General features: G+C 43.3%; 1 protein-coding gene across 1 annotated transcript in view; it reads right to left on the bottom strand.

Moving 5' to 3' along the window:
* LOC143774871 (serine/threonine-protein kinase N1-like) overlaps positions 1-19,892 on the bottom strand; it is a 108,720-nt gene that overhangs the window by 4,685 nt on the left and 84,143 nt on the right. The window contains 5 exon segments of the mRNA XM_077262645.1: positions 920-1,062; positions 15,636-15,712; positions 16,631-16,693; positions 17,454-17,630; positions 17,727-17,818. Coding sequence (XP_077118760.1) covers positions 920-1,062; positions 15,636-15,712; positions 16,631-16,693; positions 17,454-17,630; positions 17,727-17,818 — 552 coding nt within the window.

The raw sequence follows: 19,892 nt of genomic DNA, 5'->3' as shown, positions 1-19,892 counted from the left end.
TGATTTTTTTTCCATTTTCTATTTTTTCCTCTATGTGCTATGTTTTTACTATGTTCTCTATGTTTTTTCTCATGCTGTTTTTTTTTAAAAGGGAAATAAAAATCTGATGGATTCTCATTTTACATAAATCTATTACATACCCCATGAGTCTTGAGGTTAATTCCTTTATTAGAAATTTTTCTAACATTACCTCCATGAAATGTCTATTTGGCATTTTGTTCCACTACATTGTATTGCTATAAGGTCTGTATGAGCCGTTAGTGAAAATTCTTAAAGGCTATTAGTCATCCTGATTATCCTACACTGATGGCCTCTATTTTATTAATTAACTTCTAGACCAATGGTCTGCAGATATACGGTAAGTATAATGCTTCACATCAATGAATATGAGAACGCTGCATCGTCATTTCTTCATCTAACGCCCTTACAAGAGCCGTATCCATGGTCTTTGTTGGATCTAAGTATTTTTTTCAAAAAATTTTATGGGATCCACTCATGTTTTAGTCAAAAAATGTGTGAATCTATTATGGGCTCAAAACATGGCTGTATAAATACATTGTAAAAGTGTGAGAAATATCTAATACTAACCACATCCTTATTCCATTTCTGGCCAACATCCATAAGACAACCCGACACAACATTCTCCATAAAAATAAAAATAATTCTTGGCCATTTCTATATATCCAGCATATCCAAGTCATAGACAACATCTATATATTACCTCCATTAATTAAAGTTTACAGTTTCCATCTCACATATTGTTAAATCATTTATTTATTTTTAAATGCTGTGGATGTCTAAAGAACCCATACCTAAGTCAATATTTCCAAAAGTGTCTTACCTATCCACCCATGACCTCATAGACCACAATTATTAACCAATTCTTCATCATTACATGGATGACAGAAGTCAGTCTTACCTCTCCGACCATCATCTCGTAGATAAGAACTCCAAAGCCCCACCAGTCCACTGCTCGAGTGTAGGAGGCATCTGTCAGGACTTCAGGGGCCAAAAACTCAGGTGTTCCACAGAAGGTGGAGGTGCGATCTGAGGGACCCATTCCTAATATATACATATACACATATATATATAAACAAAGGTTAGATGTTGCACAAAATCTGTTTGTTTTTTTTCATTTTGTAGGCCATGCTTATTGAAAATTCTTAAGAGGACCTATCTGTCGTAAGTCATCACAGCCATTTTTGCCATCATTACCCTCATCCCAAGCCTTCCAAACATTTTCACACAATGTGGTCAATCATATGTAAATTCAACAAATGTATTGCATTAAATAAAAAGGGCCGCATTTGACCAATTATTTGTATACATGAAATAATTACAGGCGAGCAACTGTGATCTTACTGAATCCAATATATGGAGGACATGAGTTGTGGCTATACCCAACAGCAACCAGAACTTGGAAACAGCAAATAAATGTCACTTTTACAGATGCAATGAAGGAGTAGTAGAGGTTTGTTAGGAGAAGACAAATGTTGGAGCGGTTAATTATTGTGCTTTATGGTCATTCTTGAATGTAGCACTGTATAAAGATCTAGAAAGCTTGCATACTTTTTAGCTTCTTTTCCTGAATAATACATGGTGATCCTCTTAGGGCCAAAAAGTACAAAGAGTGTCTTTCACTGTGGAGGATCCAGCACAAGTGTCATGATTACACCACGCTGTGAGTGACAGCTCAGTCACCCTATAGGATCAGGTACTGTCGGTACTGTGATTGACAGCCCAGCTGCCCAATCTGGCAGGGCCTGCAAGGTTCTCCAGGTGTCACCCGTTCTGGGTGATTACCTGTCTATTTAGCTGGTTGGCTATTATCAGACATTGCCAGTTGTTGCTTTAAACTCAGTGGTGTGTTTGCTCTGTATTCTGATATTCAGATCTTTGTTGTCAGACCTTGGATTTGCCTTTTTGACTACCCATTTGTATTACCCCTTTTGCTTTGATGCACTCTGAATTTGGTTTCCTAACCCGGGCTTTGCTTTGACTATCCGTTTGTCTTTTTCCCTTTGTCTATGATATACCCTCCTAGCATTTGACCTTGGACTTCCCCGCTGGGTGAAATCCCCGCTAGCACAGTAAGAAAGTCTTACGGTGCAGCGCTGAGCTGAAAGAGTTCACCGTAGTTCACTCTGAGAAATCTCACCCCGTGAACTGCGGTGAACTCAACGCTGCACCGTGATCCTTTTTCTCACGGTGCTAGCGGGGATCTCACCGAGGTCACCGCAGTTCAGGGGCTGGCTGGGAACGCAGCCTCAGTGACCAGAGGTAACATCAATGACGTCACTATTAGTCACTGATGCTGCGTTCGCAGCAACTCATTTATCGGTGGTTCTCAGCCTGGACGGTAGCATCTTGGCACCGTCCAGGTTAAAAACTGTCTATCCCCAGACATAGATTGTGGTGTGGGACAGAACGGCGGACAGGTGAGGGATATGGTTGTTTTTTATTTTTGTTTTATTACAGGAAATGATGGCTTCAATGGAATGGGCGATGACATGAGTATGGTTCAATGTAGATTCATTAAAGGAGTCTGTATCATTCTTTCAATTAAAGGACTTTATTCTGGCTGTGTATTCATTTACAATATAACTATGCACATGACAGCTTGACAAACACTCGATGTTTGGGGTGCCAAACTCGAACAGTAACACGGACTTCCTGGTGAAGTCCGTGTTCGGTGTCTGTGCCCGAACAGTAGGTGTTCGGTACAGACGATGAACTTTACTGCTGCTGCGGTCACCCATCTCTACCTATAAACTATGCACACTCACCATGCAACCATGAATACATATACAGAGTATATATACTGTACAACATGTCAATATGCTATAACAATTGCTAAAGCTATTTGTTACCTGTGTAGACATGTTGCACAGTGAGGACAGAAAGGGGTATTGAACAGCCTCAATGCGCGTTTCACAGCCAAAAAGACGCCACTTCGTCAGGAGATCCTGGCGAAGCCGCATCTTTTTGGTAGTAGTGTGGGTATACAGTTATATAGTTTTTTATTGTTTTGTTTCTGTTTTCTGTCTACTACTATTTGTATACTATATATTGTGGTTACCTATCTAGGTACATCAGTGTTTATATATTATCTCTTAATACATTTTGATACTGTTTTTGAAATTTTGGATCCCATACCTCTTATTTGGACTCTATGGGTTATATATGCTATTTCTTATGAAGGGGATTGTATTTGTATAGAGGATTACTGCACGTTGTGTGACACAAGCATTGTATATTACAACACACATATGTACATACTGTATGTGTATACATATAGCGCACACACACATGTAAGCACCAAGCACATACACACACAGATGTATATAAAGAGCAGATATATGCATGCACGGATCACATACATACAGATTTATGCATAAATGGAGCACATACAGATACATGCATGCATGGAGCAGATACATACAGACGCATGCATAGACATGCATGCAAAGGCGCATACATTCATGCACATAAATACGGACACATGCATGCACGCGCGCACATATGTACAGATACAGCCATCTACATACTGGTATATACAGCCACATACATACAGACACATGCATGCACATATATACTGTAAGGTGGCTGTCGGACACCTAGTGTTTGGGAGATAAACTTGAAGCAATGTTTAGTACATATTGGACTAAAAGGGGTTATTCGGTCATGACAGTTTGATTGTGAGCAGCTGATGATTTGGGAAAGACTGCTGCTCGCCATATCTTCAGCTCTTGAAAGCTGTTTATCTCACACATACCAGTGTGTATGGAGGTGTGCAGATCTCTTGAATTGAATACCTTTGCTAAAGGACTAAGAAGCTGGACTCTAAGCCAGGCGGGCTAACCAGCACTAATGTATGGACTTTATGCTTTATGTTGTACTTTGAGCCAGACAAGGGCTGTATTTGAGTTTGCTGTGATGTGTTTTATGAGGACTGCAATGAACCAGTCCGACTTTAAAAAGAATTGGTTCCTATAATACCTCAGATCGCATTGTTACATTACATACAGAAACATGCATGCACATACATACAGATGCATACACGCAAGCACATACATACAGAGACATGCATTCACATATACTGTATACATATAGACACTTGCATGCACAGGTATGTATATATATATATATATATACACTGCTCAAAAAAAAATAACGTGAACACTTAATCAACTGAATATAACTCCAAGTAAATCAAACCTCTGTGAAATGAAACTGTCCACTTAGGAAACAACACTGATTGACAATCAATTTCATATGATGTTGTGCAAATGGAATAGACAACAGATGGAAATTATTGGCAATTATCAAGACCCCTCAATAAAGGAGTGGTACTGCAGGTGGGGACCACAGACCACATCTCAGCACCAATGCTTTCTGGCTGATGTGTTGTGAAATTGGATTTTGGGCTCCCCCGGTGGCCACTGGTGGAATTGAACTTGTGTGCATCATCCCCTCTGTTCACCTGTTCCCATCAGGATGTGGGAGTCGCTATTTAACCTTGCTCCTCTGTCACTTCCATGCCGGTCAACATTGTAATCAGAAGCCTTTCTGTGCATGTTCCTGCTACCAGACAACTTCCAGCTAAGTCGGACTTTTGTCCTTGTTTGTTTTTTGCATTTTGTTCCAGTTCACAGCTGCAGTTTCGTTTCTGTGTCTGGAAAGCTCTTGTGATCTGAAATTGCCACTCTGATGTTATGAGTTAATACTAGAGTCTTAAAGTAATTTCAGGATGGTGTATTGATAGGGTTTTCAGCTGACCATGAAAGTACCCTTTCTGTCTTCCTGCTATCTAGTAAGCGGACCTCGATTTTGCTAAACCTATTTTCATACTACGTTTGTCATTTTCATCTTAAATCACCGCCAATATATGTGGGGGCCTCTGTCTGCCTTTCGGGGAAATTTCTCTAGAGGTGAGCCAGGACTATATTTTCCTCTGCCAGGATTAGTTAGTCCTCCGGCCGGCGCTGGGCGTCTAGGGATAAAACGCAGGCTACGCTACCCGGCTACTGTTAGTTGTGCGGCAGGTTTAGTTCATGGTCAGTTTAAGTTTCCATCCTTCCAAGAGCTAGTTCCTATGTATGCTGGGCTATGTTCTCTTGCCATTGAGAACCATAACAGTTTGACCGGCCCACAAAGGGTTAAATTAATTGGCAGAGAAAGGAGAGAAAAAAGAAGTCTGCTAAAAAAAATTTTTTTTTTTTTTTTCCTTCAGTTCTGAGTGTGCTTTCAATTGAATCACTTGCAAGTCTGCCTATATTGCAGCCTTCCTCTCTCTCTCTCCTTCTAATCCTGGAATGGCTCTGTGTTCACCTGTTTAAAATGGATATTCAGAGTTTAGCTGCAGGTTTGAATAATCTCACCACGAAAGTTCAAAATTTACAAGATTTTGTTGTTCATGTTCCTATATCTGAACCTAGAATTCCTTTGCCTGAATTTTTCTCGGGGAATAGATCTTGCTTTCAAAATTTCAAAAATAATTGCAAGTTGTTTTTGTCCCTGAAATCTCGCTCTGCTGGAGATCCTGCTCAGCAGGTCAGGATTGTGATTTCCTTGCTCCGGGGCGACCCTCAAGATTGGGCTTTTGCATTGGCTCCAGGGGATCCTGCGTTGCTCAATGTGGATGCGTTTTTTCTGGCCTTGGGGTTGCTTTATGAGGAACCTCATTTAGAGCTTCAGGCGGAAAAAGCCTTGATGTCCCTATCTCAGGGGCAAGATGAAGTTGAAATATACTGCCAAAAATTCCGTAAATGGTCTGTGCTTACTCAGTGGAATGAGTGCGCCCTGGCGGCGAATTTCAGAGAGGGTCTCTCTTATGCCGTTAAGGATGTTATGGTGGGGTTCCCTGTGCCTGCGGGTCTGAATGAGTCCATGACAATGGCTATCCAGATCGATAGACGTCTGCGGGAGCGCAAACCTGTGCACCATTTGGCGGTGTCTACTGAGAAGACGCCAGAGAATATGCAATGTGATAGAATTCTGTCCAGAAGCGAACGGCAGAATTTTAGACGAAAAAATGGGTTGTGCTTTTATTGTGGTGATTCAACTCATGTTATATCAGCATGCTCTAAGCGTACTAAGAAGCTTGATAAGTCAGTTTCAATTGGCACTTTTCAGTCTAAGTTTATTCTATCTGTGACCCTGATTTGTTCTTTATCATCTATTACCGCGGATGCCTATGTCGACTCTGGCGCCGCTTTGAGTCTTATGGATTGGTCCTTTGCCAAACGCTGTGGGTATGATTTAGAGCCTCTTGAAACTCCTATACCTCTGAAGGGGATTGACTCCACCCCATTGGCTAGTAATAAACCACAATACTGGACACAAGTAACTATGCGAATTAATCCGGATCATCAGGAGATTATTCGCTTTCTTGTGCTGTATAATCTACATGATATGTTGGTGCTTGGATTGCCATGGCTGCAATCTCATAACCCAGTCCTCGACTGGAACGCTATGTCTGTGTTAAGCTGGGGATGTAAGGGGATGCATGGGGACGTACCTTTGGTTTCCATTTCGTCATCTATTCCCTCTGAGATTCCTGAATTCTTGTCTGACTATCGTGACGTTTTTGAAGAACCTAAGCTTGGTTCATTACCTCCGCACCGGGAGTGCGATTGTGCCATAGATTTGATTCCGGGTAGTAAATACCCTAAGGGTCGTTTATTTAATCTGTCTGTGCCTGAACATGCTACTATGCGAGAATATATAAAGGAGTCCTTGGAAAAGGGACATATTCGTCCTTCGTCATCTCCCTTAGGAGCCGGTTTTTTCTTTGTGTCTAAGAAAGATGGCTCTTTGAGGCCGTGTATTGATTATCGGCTTTTGAATAAAATCACGGTTAAATATCAATATCCGTTGCCACTGCTGACTGATTTGTTTGCTCGCATAAAGGGGGCCAAGTGGTTCTCTAAGATAGATCTCCGTGGGGCGTATAATTTGGTGCGAATTAAGCAGGGGGATGAGTGGAAAACCGCATTTAATACGCCCGAGGGCCACTTTGAGTATTTGGTGATGCCTTTTGGCCTTTCAAATGCCCCTTCAGTCTTTCAGTCCTTTATGCATGACATTTTCCGTGATTATTTGGATAAATTTATGATCGTGTATCTGGATGATATTCTGATTTTTTCGGATGACTGGGACTCTCATGTCCAGCAGGTCAGGAGGGTTTTTCAGGTTTTGCGGTCTAATTCCTTGTGTGTGAAGGGTTCTAAGTGCGTTTTTGGGGTTCAAAAGATTTCCTTCTTGGGATACATTTTTTCCCCCTCTTCCATCGAGATGGATCCTGTCAAGGTTCGGGCTATTTGTGATTGGACGCAACCCTCTTCTCTTAAGAGTCTTCAGAAATTTTTGGGCTTTGCTAACTTTTATCGTCGATTTATTGCTGGTTTTTCTGATGTTGTTAAACCATTGACTGATTTGACTAAGAAGGGTGCTGATGTTGCTGATTGGTCCCCTGCTGCTGTGGAGGCCTTTCGGGAGCTTAAGCGCCGCTTTTCTTCCGCCCCTGTGTTGCGTCAGCCTGATGTTGCTCTTCCTTTTCAGGTTGAGGTCGACGCTTCTGAAATCGGAGCTGGGGCGGTTTTGTCGCAAAGAAGTTCCGACTGCTCCGTGATGAAACCTTGTGCTTTTTTTTCTCGTAAATTTTCGCCCGCCGAGCGGAATTATGATATTGGGAATCGGGAGCTTTTGGCCATGAAGTGGGCTTTTGAGGAGTGGCGTCATTGGCTTGAGGGGGCTAGACATCAGGTGGTGGTATTGACTGACCACAAAAATCTAATTTATCTTGAGTCCGCCAGACGCCTGAATCCTAGACAGGCGCGCTGGTCGTTGTTTTTCTCTCGGTTTAATTTTGTGGTGTCATACCTACCGGGTTCTAAGAATGTTAAGGCGGATGCCCTTTCTAGGAGTTTTGAGCCTGACTCCCCTGGTAATTCTGAACCTACAGGTATCCTTAAGGATGGAGTGATATTGTCTGCCGTTTCTCCAGACCTGCGGCGGGCCTTGCAGGATTTTCAGGCGGATAGACCTGATCGTTGCCCACCTGGTAGACTGTTTGTTCCTGATGATTGGACCAGTAAAGTAATTTCTGAGGTTCATTCTTCTGCGTTGGCAGGTCATCCTGGAATCTTTGGTACCAGGGATTTGGTGGCAAGGTCCTTCTGGTGGCCTTCCCTGTCACGAGATGTACGAGGCTTTGTGCAGTCTTGTGACGTTTGTGCTCGGGCCAAGCCTTGTTGTTCTCGGGCTAGTGGATTGTTGTTGCCCTTGCCTATCCCGAAGAGGCCTTGGACGCACATCTCGATGGATTTTATTTCGGATCTTCCTGTTTCTCAGAAGATGTCTGTCATCTGGGTGATGTGTGACCGTTTCTCTAAGATGGTCCATTTGGTTCCCCTGCCTAAGTTGCCTTCTTCTTCCGAGTTGGTTCCTCTGTTTTTTCAAAATGTGGTTCGTTTGCATGGTATTCCGGAGAATATCGTTTCTGACAGAGGAACCCAATTCGTGTCTAGATTTTGGCGGGCATTCTGTGCTAGGATGGGCATAGATTTGTCTTTCTCGTCTGCTTTCCATCCTCAGACTAATGGCCAGACCGAGCGGACGAATCAGACTTTGGAGACATATTTGAGGTGTTTTGTGTCTGCAGATCAGGATGATTGGGTTGCTTTTTTGCCTTTAGCGGAGTTTGCCCTCAATAATCGGGCCAGCTCTGCCACCTTGGTGTCTCCTTTTTTCTGTAATTCGGGGTTTCATCCTCGATTTTCCTCCGGTCAGGTGGAATCTTCGGATTGTCCTGGAGTGGATGCTGTGGTGGAGAGGTTGCATCAGATTTGGGGGCAGGTGGTGGACAATTTGAAGTTGTCCCAGGAGAAGACTCAGCTTTTTGCCAACCGCCGGCGTCGGGTTGGTCCTCGGCTTTGTGTCGGGGACTTGGTGTGGTTGTCTTCTCGTTTTGTCCCTATGAGGGTTTCTTCTCCTAAGTTTAAGCCTCGGTTCATCGGCCCGTACAAGATATTGGAGATTCTTAACCCTGTGTCCTTCCGTTTGGACCTCCCTGCATCTTTTTCTATTCATAATGTTTTTCATCGGTCATTGTTGCGCAGGTATGAGGTACCGGTTGTGCCTTCCATTGAGCCTCCTGCTCTGGTGTTGGTTGAGGGCGAGTTGGAGTACGTTGTGGAAAAAATCTTGGACTCCCGTGTTTCCAGACGGAAACTCCAGTATCTGGTCAAATGGAAGGGATACGGTCAGGAGGATAATTCTTGGGTGACTGCCTCTGATGTTCATGCCTCCGATCTGGTCCGTGCCTTTCATAGGGCTCATCCTGATCGCCCTGGTGGTTCTGGTGAGGGTTCGGTGCCCCCTCCTTGAGGGGGGGGTACTGTTGTGAAATTGGATTTTGGGCTCCCCCGGTGGCCACTGGTGGAATTGAACTTGTGTGCATCATCCCCTCTGTTCACCTGTTCCCATCAGGATGTGGGAGTCGCTATTTAACCTTGCTCCTCTGTCACTTCCATGCCGGTCAACATTGTAATCAGAAGCCTTTCTGTGCATGTTCCTGCTACCAGACAACTTCCAGCTAAGTCGGACTTTTGTCCTTGTTTGTTTTTTGCATTTTGTTCCAGTTCACAGCTGCAGTTTCGTTTCTGTGTCTGGAAAGCTCTTGTGATCTGAAATTGCCACTCTGATGTTATGAGTTAATACTAGAGTCTTAAAGTAATTTCAGGATGGTGTATTGATAGGGTTTTCAGCTGACCATGAAAGTACCCTTTCTGTCTTCCTGCTATCTAGTAAGCGGACCTCGATTTTGCTAAACCTATTTTCATACTACGTTTGTCATTTTCATCTTAAATCACCGCCAATATATGTGGGGGCCTCTGTCTGCCTTTCGGGGAAATTTCTCTAGAGGTGAGCCAGGACTATATTTTCCTCTGCCAGGATTAGTTAGTCCTCCGGCCGGCGCTGGGCGTCTAGGGATAAAACGCAGGCTACGCTACCCGGCTACTGTTAGTTGTGCGGCAGGTTTAGTTCATGGTCAGTTTAAGTTTCCATCCTTCCAAGAGCTAGTTCCTATGTATGCTGGGCTATGTTCTCTTGCCATTGAGAACCATAACACTGATGTTTTGGTCACTTTTGAATGTTGGTTGTGCTTTCACACTCGTGGTAGCATGAGACGGACTCTACAACCCACACAAGTGGCTCAGGGTGCAGCTCATCCAGGATGGCACATCAATGCGAGCTGTGGCAAGATGGTTTGCTGTGTCTGTCAGCGTAGTGTCCAGAGGCGCTACCAGGAGACAGGCCAGTACACCAGGAGACATGGAGGGGGCCATAGGAGGGCAACAACCCAGCAGCAGGACCGCTACCTCCGCCTTTGTGCAAGGAGGAACAGGAGGAGCACTGCCAGAGCCCTGAAAAATGACCTCCAGCAAGCCACAAATGTGCACGTGTCTGCACAAACGATTAGAAATTGACTCCATGAGGATGTCTGAAGGCCCGACGTCCACAGGTGGGGGTTGTACTCACAACCCAACACCGTGCAGGATGCTTGACATTTGCCACAGAACACCAGGATTGGGAAAAACTTGTCACTGGCGCCCTGTGCTCTTCACAGATGAAAGCAGGTTCACACTGAGCACATGTGACAGACGTGACAGAGTCTGGAGATGCCGTGGAAATTAATCTGCTGCCTGCAACATCCTTCAGCATGACCGGTTTGGCAGTGGGTCAGTAATGGTGTAGGGTGGCATTTCTTTGGAGGGCCGCACAGACCTCCATGCCCTTGCCAGAGGTAGCCTGACTGCCATTAGGTACCGAGATGAGATCCTCAGACCCCTTTTTAAACCATATGCTGGTCAGGTTGGCCCTGGGTTCCCCCTAATGCAGGACAATGCCAGACCTCATGTGGCTGGAGTGTGTCAGCAGTTCCTGCAAGATGAAGGCATTGAAGCTATGGACTGGCCCGCCCATTCCCCAGACCTGAATCCGACTGAACACATCTGGGACATCATGTCTCGCTCCGTCCACCAATGTCACGTTGCACCACAGACTGTCCAGGAGTTGGCGGATGCTTTAGTCCAGGTCTAGGAGGAGATCCCTCAGAAAACCATACGCCGCCTCATCAGGAGCATGCCCAGGCGTTGTAGGTAGGCCATACAGGCACGTGGAGGCCACACACAATACTGAGCATCATTTTGACTTGTTTTAAGGACATTACATTGCACTTTAATTTTGTATGTGACTCCAAATCCAGGCCTCCATTGGTTAATAAATTTGATTTGCATTGATGATTTTTGTGTGATTTTGTTGTCAGCAGATTCAACTTTGTACAGAACAAAATATTCATTGAGAATATTTCGTTCATTCCCTTTATTTTTTTGAGCAGTGTATATACAGTATATACACACACACAGTAGAATACTTAGCAGTTCCCTCTTCTTCAGTTCTTCTAAGCTTCCGCACAGTACAGATCCTGTGGTGACATCATGGTCACATGACCAGTTACATCATCAAGATGTCACTGGAGGTCCTGTAGTCCCACAGAGTATAAGACCTGTGATGACATTATGGTCACATGACTGTAATGTCAACTAAAGTCCTTAAGAAGTCTCAGGATTAGCAGTTACAGCAGTCTCAGTGTATCTTCTGCGATGTATATTGGAGTATCAGTGTATTCTATGTAATGTGTAAAGCAGTCTTAGAGTATTCTGTGTGATGTGTATATCAGCCTCACTGTATGCTCTTTGATGTATACAGCAGTCTGGGTATCTCCTATGTGATGTATATAGTAGTCTCAGTGTATGCTATGTGATGTACATTGGGGAAAAAAGTATTTAGTCAGCCACCAATTGTGCAAGTTCTCCCACTTAAAAAGATGAGAGAGACCTGTAATTGACATCATAGGTAGACCACAACTATGCGAGTCAAAATTAAGAAAAGAAATCTGTCTTTCTGTCTGTCCTTCTGTCTGTCTGTCTATCACGGAAATCCCAAGTCGCTGATTGGTCATGGCAAAACAGCCACGACCAATCAGCGACGGGCACAGTCCGGCGGCAAAATGACTGCTCCATACTCCCCTCCAGTCAGCACTCACACAGGGTTAATGGCAGCGTTAACGGACCGCGTTATGCCGCGGTGTAACGCAGTCTGTTAACGCTGCTATTAACCCTGTGTGACCAACTTTTTACTATTGATGCTGCCTATGCAGCATCAATAGTAAAAAGATCTAATGTTAAAAATAATAAAAAAAATTAAAAATAGTTATATACTCACCGTCCTTCGGCCCCTCGGATCCAGAACAGGCCTTTCCCGCTCCTCGCGACGCTCCGGTGACCGCTCCATGCATTGCGGTCTTGCGAGATGATGACGTAGTGGTCTCGCGAGACCGCTACATCATCATCTCGTGAGACCGCAATGCACTCTTGGGACCGAAGCACGCAAAGAGCATCGGTAAACGCTTCGCCTGGATCCGGGGGCCAACGGAAGGTGAGTATATAACAATTTTTTATTTTAATTCTTTTTTTTTTTAACAGGGATATGATGCCCGCATTGCTATATACTACGTGGGCTGTGCAATATACTACGTGGCTGTGCAATATACTACGTGGGCTGTGCTATATACTACGTGGGCTGTGCTATATACTATGTGGGCTGTGCTATATACTATGTGGCTGTGCAACATACTACGTGGCTGTGCAATATACAACGTGGCTGTGCAATATACTACATGGCTGTGCAATATACTACGTGGCTGTGCTATATACTATGTGGCTGTGTTATACACTACGTGGGCTGTTATATACTATGTGGCCTGTATTATACACTACGTGGGCTGTTATATACTACGTGGCTGTGCTATACACAACGTGGGCTGTGCTATATACTACAAGGGCTGTGCTATACACTGCGTGAGTGGGCTGTTATATACTACGTGGCCTGTGTTATACACTGCGTGGGCTGTGTTATACACGACGTGGGCTGTGTTATACACTGCGTGCATGGGCTGTTATATACTACGTGAGCTGTGTTATATGCTACGTGGCTGTGCTATATACTCTGTGGGCTGTGTTATATACTACGTGGCTGTGCTATATACTCTGTGGGCTGTACTATATACTCCGCTGTGCTATATACTACGTGGCTGTGCTATTTACTACGTGGGCTGTTATTTACTATGTGGCTCTGCTGTATACTACGTGGCCGGCCGCGAACAATCAGCGACAGGCGCAGTCCAGCAGCGAATTGGCGCGGGATTTGAACCACGCTTCGCTAATTGGTCGCGGCCGGCCGAATCCTGTGTATTCAATGTATTATTCTAAAATCTTCATAAATAAACTACATACATATTCTAGAATACCCGATGCGTTAGAATCGGTCCACCATCTAGTTTTCTATATTAGTGGTTACAAACTTGGGACCTGTTTGATAATTTTAAAAGACTCTCTGAACAGATGGCTGCATAATTAGGATTCTTTTTTGCTAATCTGTGGTGGAGGATATCAAGTAAATTATACACAGACCTTTTTTTGCTTGTCGGCCTTCATTAGTGTTCATGTTTTTAATCTGCGGCCCAAGGCAACTATATTTCTTCCAATGTGGCCCAGAGACACCAAAAGCTTGTACAAGCATGTTCTAAACTCAACCCTGATACCATTATTGTAAAAGATAATATATCAGATTAAAAAAAACTTATATAGTAATAAATATACCTAATTGATGGTACATTTATTGCTTCAGAGGGACGCAATGTAAAGCAAGGGTCCCTTAGCAGTATAATGATGGCCCCTCTATGTTATGTATGCCCCTGGCCTCTCTCGGCAGGAGCCACTTGTCTTGTCTCCCTCTTCTCTTTCTTAGATTTTCCAAACTACAAATAAGGCAGAGTTGCTGTAGTTGTGGTATATTTTACCCCTATGGTGGATATTGTGTGGTCGTGTCTGCAGGGGAGAAGGGCTCCCATATGGCGGAATGATAGGATTGTGATACTGTCATCTCTCATCGCCATCAACCAGTATTTCCAGCACAGCTCATAATGATCCTTTGAGTCTAAGAGTCTTCTTATTAGTACATGATGGTCTCATTTTGCTCAGACCGGCCCAATGTTCACTATTGTACCCTAACATGAGGGTCCGGATACATGAAGACGTGGTGTAAAAGCTTTGTGGCTCATAACTTATTAAAGCCATTGATGACAAGTAGTATTTTTGGAAACAAACCAAAAATTGAAGTCCATTAAGGAGGTGATTTATCATTGTCTAGGATTTTATGTTTCCGTCATTGATTTGTTTTGTTGCGCTCAATTCTGAAAATTGTTAAGTAGGAAATTCAGACGATCCAGACAGAAATTAACGTGAATTACAGGCAGCTATGGAAAGTACAGCTTCTTAGTATAGACTGGACCAAGGGTCGGGTCACACAATTATTCTCAATATATATGGTAAATAAGTACAAATATACAGTATATACCCTATATTATTAATACATACTATTACTATTTACTTTTTTACTTCCTATAGGATATTTGCTAATTTTCTTTATATTCTAGGTTATGTTTGTTATTGGTATACAAAACAAAAGCAAAAACCGGCACTATCCGCAATCCGTAATGCTCCTCACATGAAGGATCGTCCACACACACTTGCGACTCTGGGGAACTCTGGGTGCTGCGCCGCGTGTAGAGCTTCCATGAAGTTGCAGAAGGATGAAAGATGGCGCTCTCAGTCCCAGAAAACTCCTATTAGCTAAACATCTTATAACATGGATGCAGGAGGGTGCAGGCTGAACAAAGGACGATGGATGTTTCGAGGGTCTTGGACTGTGCTTGGACTCGTTGAAGCGCCAGTGGGCACGAAACGGCCTTCATCCTTTATTCTCCTTGCACCCTCCTTCATCCAGGTTTTAAGATGCACCCGGAGCCTGCAGGACAGCTCGAATTTCTTTGGAACTTGATTGAGACTGCTTATCCACCATCCGGGCTATCCTGCGTTGTAACCTCCTTTTATCAGTTTCTCTCTGTCGTCCACGTCCAGCGAGATTAGCTACAGTGCCATGGGTTGTAAACTTCTTTATTATGTTGTGCACCGTGGACAAAGGAACATCAAGCTCTCTGGAGATGGACTTGTAACCTTGAGATTGTTGTCCTCAGACAGTTCTCATCTCCTATTTCTGTTCTCCATGCTTGGTGGCAGACACAGTCACACAATGCACAGATTGAATCAGCTTCTTCCTTTTTTATCTGGTTTCAGGTGTGATTTTCAAATTGCCCACACCTGTTACTTGCCACAGTTGAGTTTGAACGAGCATCACATGTTTGAAACAAAGTTGTTTACCTACAATTTTGGAAAGATGCCAACAATTTTGTTTGACCCATTTTTTAGATTTTTTTTTGTGAAATTATGTCCATTTTGCCTTTTTTTTCTCTTTTTTTTTGTATTGTTTCAATGCACACACAGAAAGTAAACGTGTGTATAACAAAACTTGTGTAATTGCAATAATTTTCTGGGATGAATACTTCATTTTCTGGAACAATTTCAAAAGTGTCAACACTTTCAGCCATGATTCGAAAAAAAAAAAAAAAATATATATATATGTATCTCGCACATAGACCATGTACTAACCTTCTTTGCAGAGGCCATAATCCGCCAACTTCACATATCCTTCTGAGTCCAGAAGCAGATTATCCAGTTTTAAATCTCTGCAAAAGGATCAAAGATTCGTAGATGAGTAATCAGGTAAAATCTAATTAATCATTGACACATTGTTACTCTTATTCTTTACACATGATCACATGAAATCACAAATTTGTGCTGCGAAAACAGGAGAATCATGACAGTACGCACATTGCACACCGTCACGATTACACAATCTGCTGACATATAGAGTGATTGTAGACTTTTCATTTTTAAAATGTACTGGAGGGGAGATATGCTTCCCATGGGCTATTAGCTTCAGTGATGTGAAACCCAGAAGTTTTGCTCCAGCACACTAAGTGTTGAGAGGGGTTAAGCAGCTATTTTAAAAGGGCTCAGTTTTGAGAACAACCATAGAGCCGGTGGGAGGTTGTTCTCCATATCTCCACCCCAGGGTGTGGTTTGGGATTCACATAGTTGGCCTTCTAAGGTATTGTTCAGTGTGTCTGGAGACGTTTACTCCAGTGAGGTGCTCATGTTGGTGCTAAACTGAACCATGTGTTTTTGCTAATCCTGAGCAGGCGGATCCCCGCATATGTATGGACTGTGATATAACAGTTTGTTTTGTCTTTATGTTTTGCCCAAAGGGCCGTGTTTATCTTTATGGTTTATGCCCATTATGCACATAATAAACCAGTGACGGACTTAAAGAGACAGTGTTCCCATGTCTATCTCCGTGTACTGCTGAGTGAGCCGATCTGCCGGTACTTTTTTTTTTACCAATGAGCGGCACCGCTTATGACACATTCTCTGACATATTGGCCTTTGTATACTCTACCGGTACATCTATCTGCTTTATTCGTCCTTGTATGCCATGCCCCATCCATTCCCCCACAATGTACACAATGCCAGCACCAAATACACATTCCTTACACCACCCACTACTTATCCTTTGTATATAATAATTAATAATGTCTCCTCACCTATATACAATGTTCTTACTGTGCAGAAATTGGAGCCCGAGAAGTACACACGCTGCATAAAACCTGAGATGGAAAATAGTGCATGGGTTAATAAGTAAAAGGGATCTTCTGAAAGGGGTGTTAGATACGGATCCCACTGAGAACAGGGCTCCGGGGTGCGCTCAGAAATTTCCAGTGCTCCCCTTTATAAATTAATGGAAAAAAAAATAACACAAGGGTACAAGAGAAGGGACCCCATCTATCAGACATTATGTCCTAGATGGGATGGGTCCTATAAAGGGGATCTGTCAACAAGTTTTTACTATGTAGGGACAGAGACCCTGATTCCAGTCCAGTTTACTGGGTGCAGCAGCAGTGATAAAATAATAGCTTTCTCTGCTGCAGATCTAACAGAGCTCGGAATGCTGGGTCCTGTATAACTCCGCCCACACCACTGATTGGCAGCTTACGGTGTGCAATCAGTGTGGGGGGGTGATTGGACCAGGAGGCACGAGACACCTAGTCCTGTAGCAATAATCTCCTGCTGATAAAACACTGATTTTAATGAAACAGCAACAAACAACCTAGTAAATGACACATTGCTGGAATCAGGGTCTCAGCCCCTATATCATACTGCTTTAAAATTACATAGCAAAAAGCTGCTGACAAATTCCCTTTAATATACCAGTTCTTTTGATGTGATATAAACATGTAGAATATTTTTTTTATTTCTGTTTTTGTTCACCTTCATTTTCTATCCTGATATAGACATGAGATATCTGCTCTGGATGGGTGACGCCAGCATTTTTTGATGAGCGCACCCATCGGTCACACATATACTCACATTGCTCGCTGCTGGCTGAACACCTCCGTGTGTATGTGAGTCATCAGGTCTCCTCCAGCCATAAAGTCCATGACAAAGCAGACGTGCTGCGGGGTCTGGAAACATCCCAGAAGACTGAGCAGGAACGGGTGTGAGGCTCCGCTCACTGCTACAAAGACCCGCTTTTCACACATGAGGCTGGAGAAAATAGGGAAAGGTGAAATCTCAGCAAGTTAGGAAAAATAAGTGACCCCTTTAAGTAATCTATAACGTAGCTGTCATGTGCACACAAACCTCTCAACCTCGTCCCTGGCAATGATATCTCCTTTTTTTAGAGCTTTGATTCCATATAATTCTCCAGTTTCCTTGTACTCAGACAACAGAACCTGAATAGAAGACATTTAATAAAAAAACCCAAAGGGATTTATATGTCCAAAAAAAGGCAACCAAGATGTGGACATTCAAGTCTTAAGATTCAGCACAGCCTAAAAGGGGTTTCCAAGCTTTGGGATCAGTGTGACTGTGAATCCTTACAGTGTGCACCGTGCACGCTTTCAGAATTCTCTGGTGTATGCAGGATTCTCCGGTGCCGGCTCTGGGAGAGGGCAGGAGCGTTACCACAAGTATGTGATTTGCATGCATGCGGTCACATGCCGACTAGCACAGCCTTGCTCAATACAAGTGAATTGAGCAAGGCTGGACAGGTCTAGTCAGAATGTGGCCGGAAGTACAGTTGCGCTCAAAAGTTTACAATTTTTGCTTTCTTGGCCTTTTTTCAGAGAATATGAATGAGAACACCAAAAGTTTTTCTCCACTCATGGTTAGTGGTTGGGTGAAGCCATTTATTGTCAAACTACTGTGTTTTCTCTTTTTAAATCATAATGATAACCCAAAACATCCAATTGACCTTGATCAAAAGTTCTCATACCCTGGTGATTTTGGCCTGATAACATGCACAGAAGTTGACACGAATGGGTTTGAATGGCTACTAAAGGTAACATCCTCACCTGTGACCTGTTTGCAGTGTGTGTGCATAAAAGCTGAGTGAGTTTCTGGGATCCAGACAGACTCTTGCATCTTTCATCCAGCCACTGACGTTTCTGGATTGTGAGTCATGGGGAAAACAAAAGAATTGTCAATGGATCTACGGGAAAATGTAGTTGAAATGTATAAAACAGGAAAGGGATACAAAAAGATATCCAAGGAATTGATAATGCCAGTCAGCAGCGTTCAAACTGTGATTAACAAATGGAAAATCAAGGGCTCTGTAAAAACAAAACCACGGTCAGGCAGACCATCAAAAATGTCATCCACAACTGCCAGGAAAATTGTTCGGGATGCGAAACCCCCCCCACAAATAGCATCAGCTGAAATATAGGACTCTGAAAACTAGCGGTGTGGCTGTTTCAAGATGCACAATAAGGAGGCACTTGAAGAAAAATGGGCTGCATGATCGAGTCGCCAGAAGAAAGCCATTACTGCGCAAATGCCACAAAGTATCTCACCTATAATATGCAAAACAGCACGGAGACAAGCCTAAAAATTTCTGGTACAAGGTCATTTGGAGTGATGAGACCAAAATTGAACTTTTTGGCCACAAACATAAATGTTACATTTGGAGAGACTTCAACAAGGCCTATGATGAAAGGAACACCATTCCTACTGTAAAGCACGGAGGTGGATCGCTAATTTTTTGAGGATGTGTGAGCTACAAAGGCACAGGAAACTTGGTCAAAGTTAAAGGAAAGATGAATCCAGCACATTATCGGAAAATTTGCAATTATCAGCCTGGACGCTGCACATGGGACGTACTTGGACGTTTCAACATGACAACAATCCAAAACACAAGGCCAAGTCGACCTGTCTATCCTACAGCAGAACAAAGTGAAGGTTCTGGAGTGGCCATCTCAGTCTCCTGACCTCAATATCATTGAGCCACTCTGGGGAGATCTCAGGCGCGCAGTTCATGCTAGACAGCCCAGGAATTTACAGGAACTGGAGGCTTTTTGCCAAGAAGAGTGGGCAGCTTTACCATCTGAGAAAATAAAGAACCTCATCCACAACTACCACAAAAGACTTCAAGCTGTCATTGATGTTAGAGGGGGCAATACATGGTATTAAGAAATGGAGTATGTGAACTTTTCATCAGGATCATTTGGATGTTTTGGGTTGTCATTATGATTTAAAAAGAGAAAACACAGTAGTTTGACAATAAATGGCTTCACCCAACCACTAACCATGAATGGAGAAAAAATGTGTTATCATTCATATTCTCTGAAAAAAAGGACAAGAAAGCAAAAATTCTGCCAGGGTATGTAAACTTTTGAACACAACTGTATGCTCCCAGCGCTGGCATCGGACAGCACACACTGTTCGCGCTTTGAGGATTCACAAGTCTGCAGTCACATTGATCCCAAAGCCTGGACAACCCCTTTAAAGTGAATCTATCACCAGGTTTTT

This window comes from Ranitomeya variabilis, chromosome 5 (genome assembly GCF_051348905.1).
Source record: "Ranitomeya variabilis isolate aRanVar5 chromosome 5, aRanVar5.hap1, whole genome shotgun sequence".
In the NCBI taxonomy this organism is placed as follows: domain Eukaryota; kingdom Metazoa; phylum Chordata; class Amphibia; order Anura; family Dendrobatidae; genus Ranitomeya; species Ranitomeya variabilis.
Note: the sequence above shows the minus strand (reverse complement) of the source record. Positions and strands in the feature narration are given on the sequence as shown.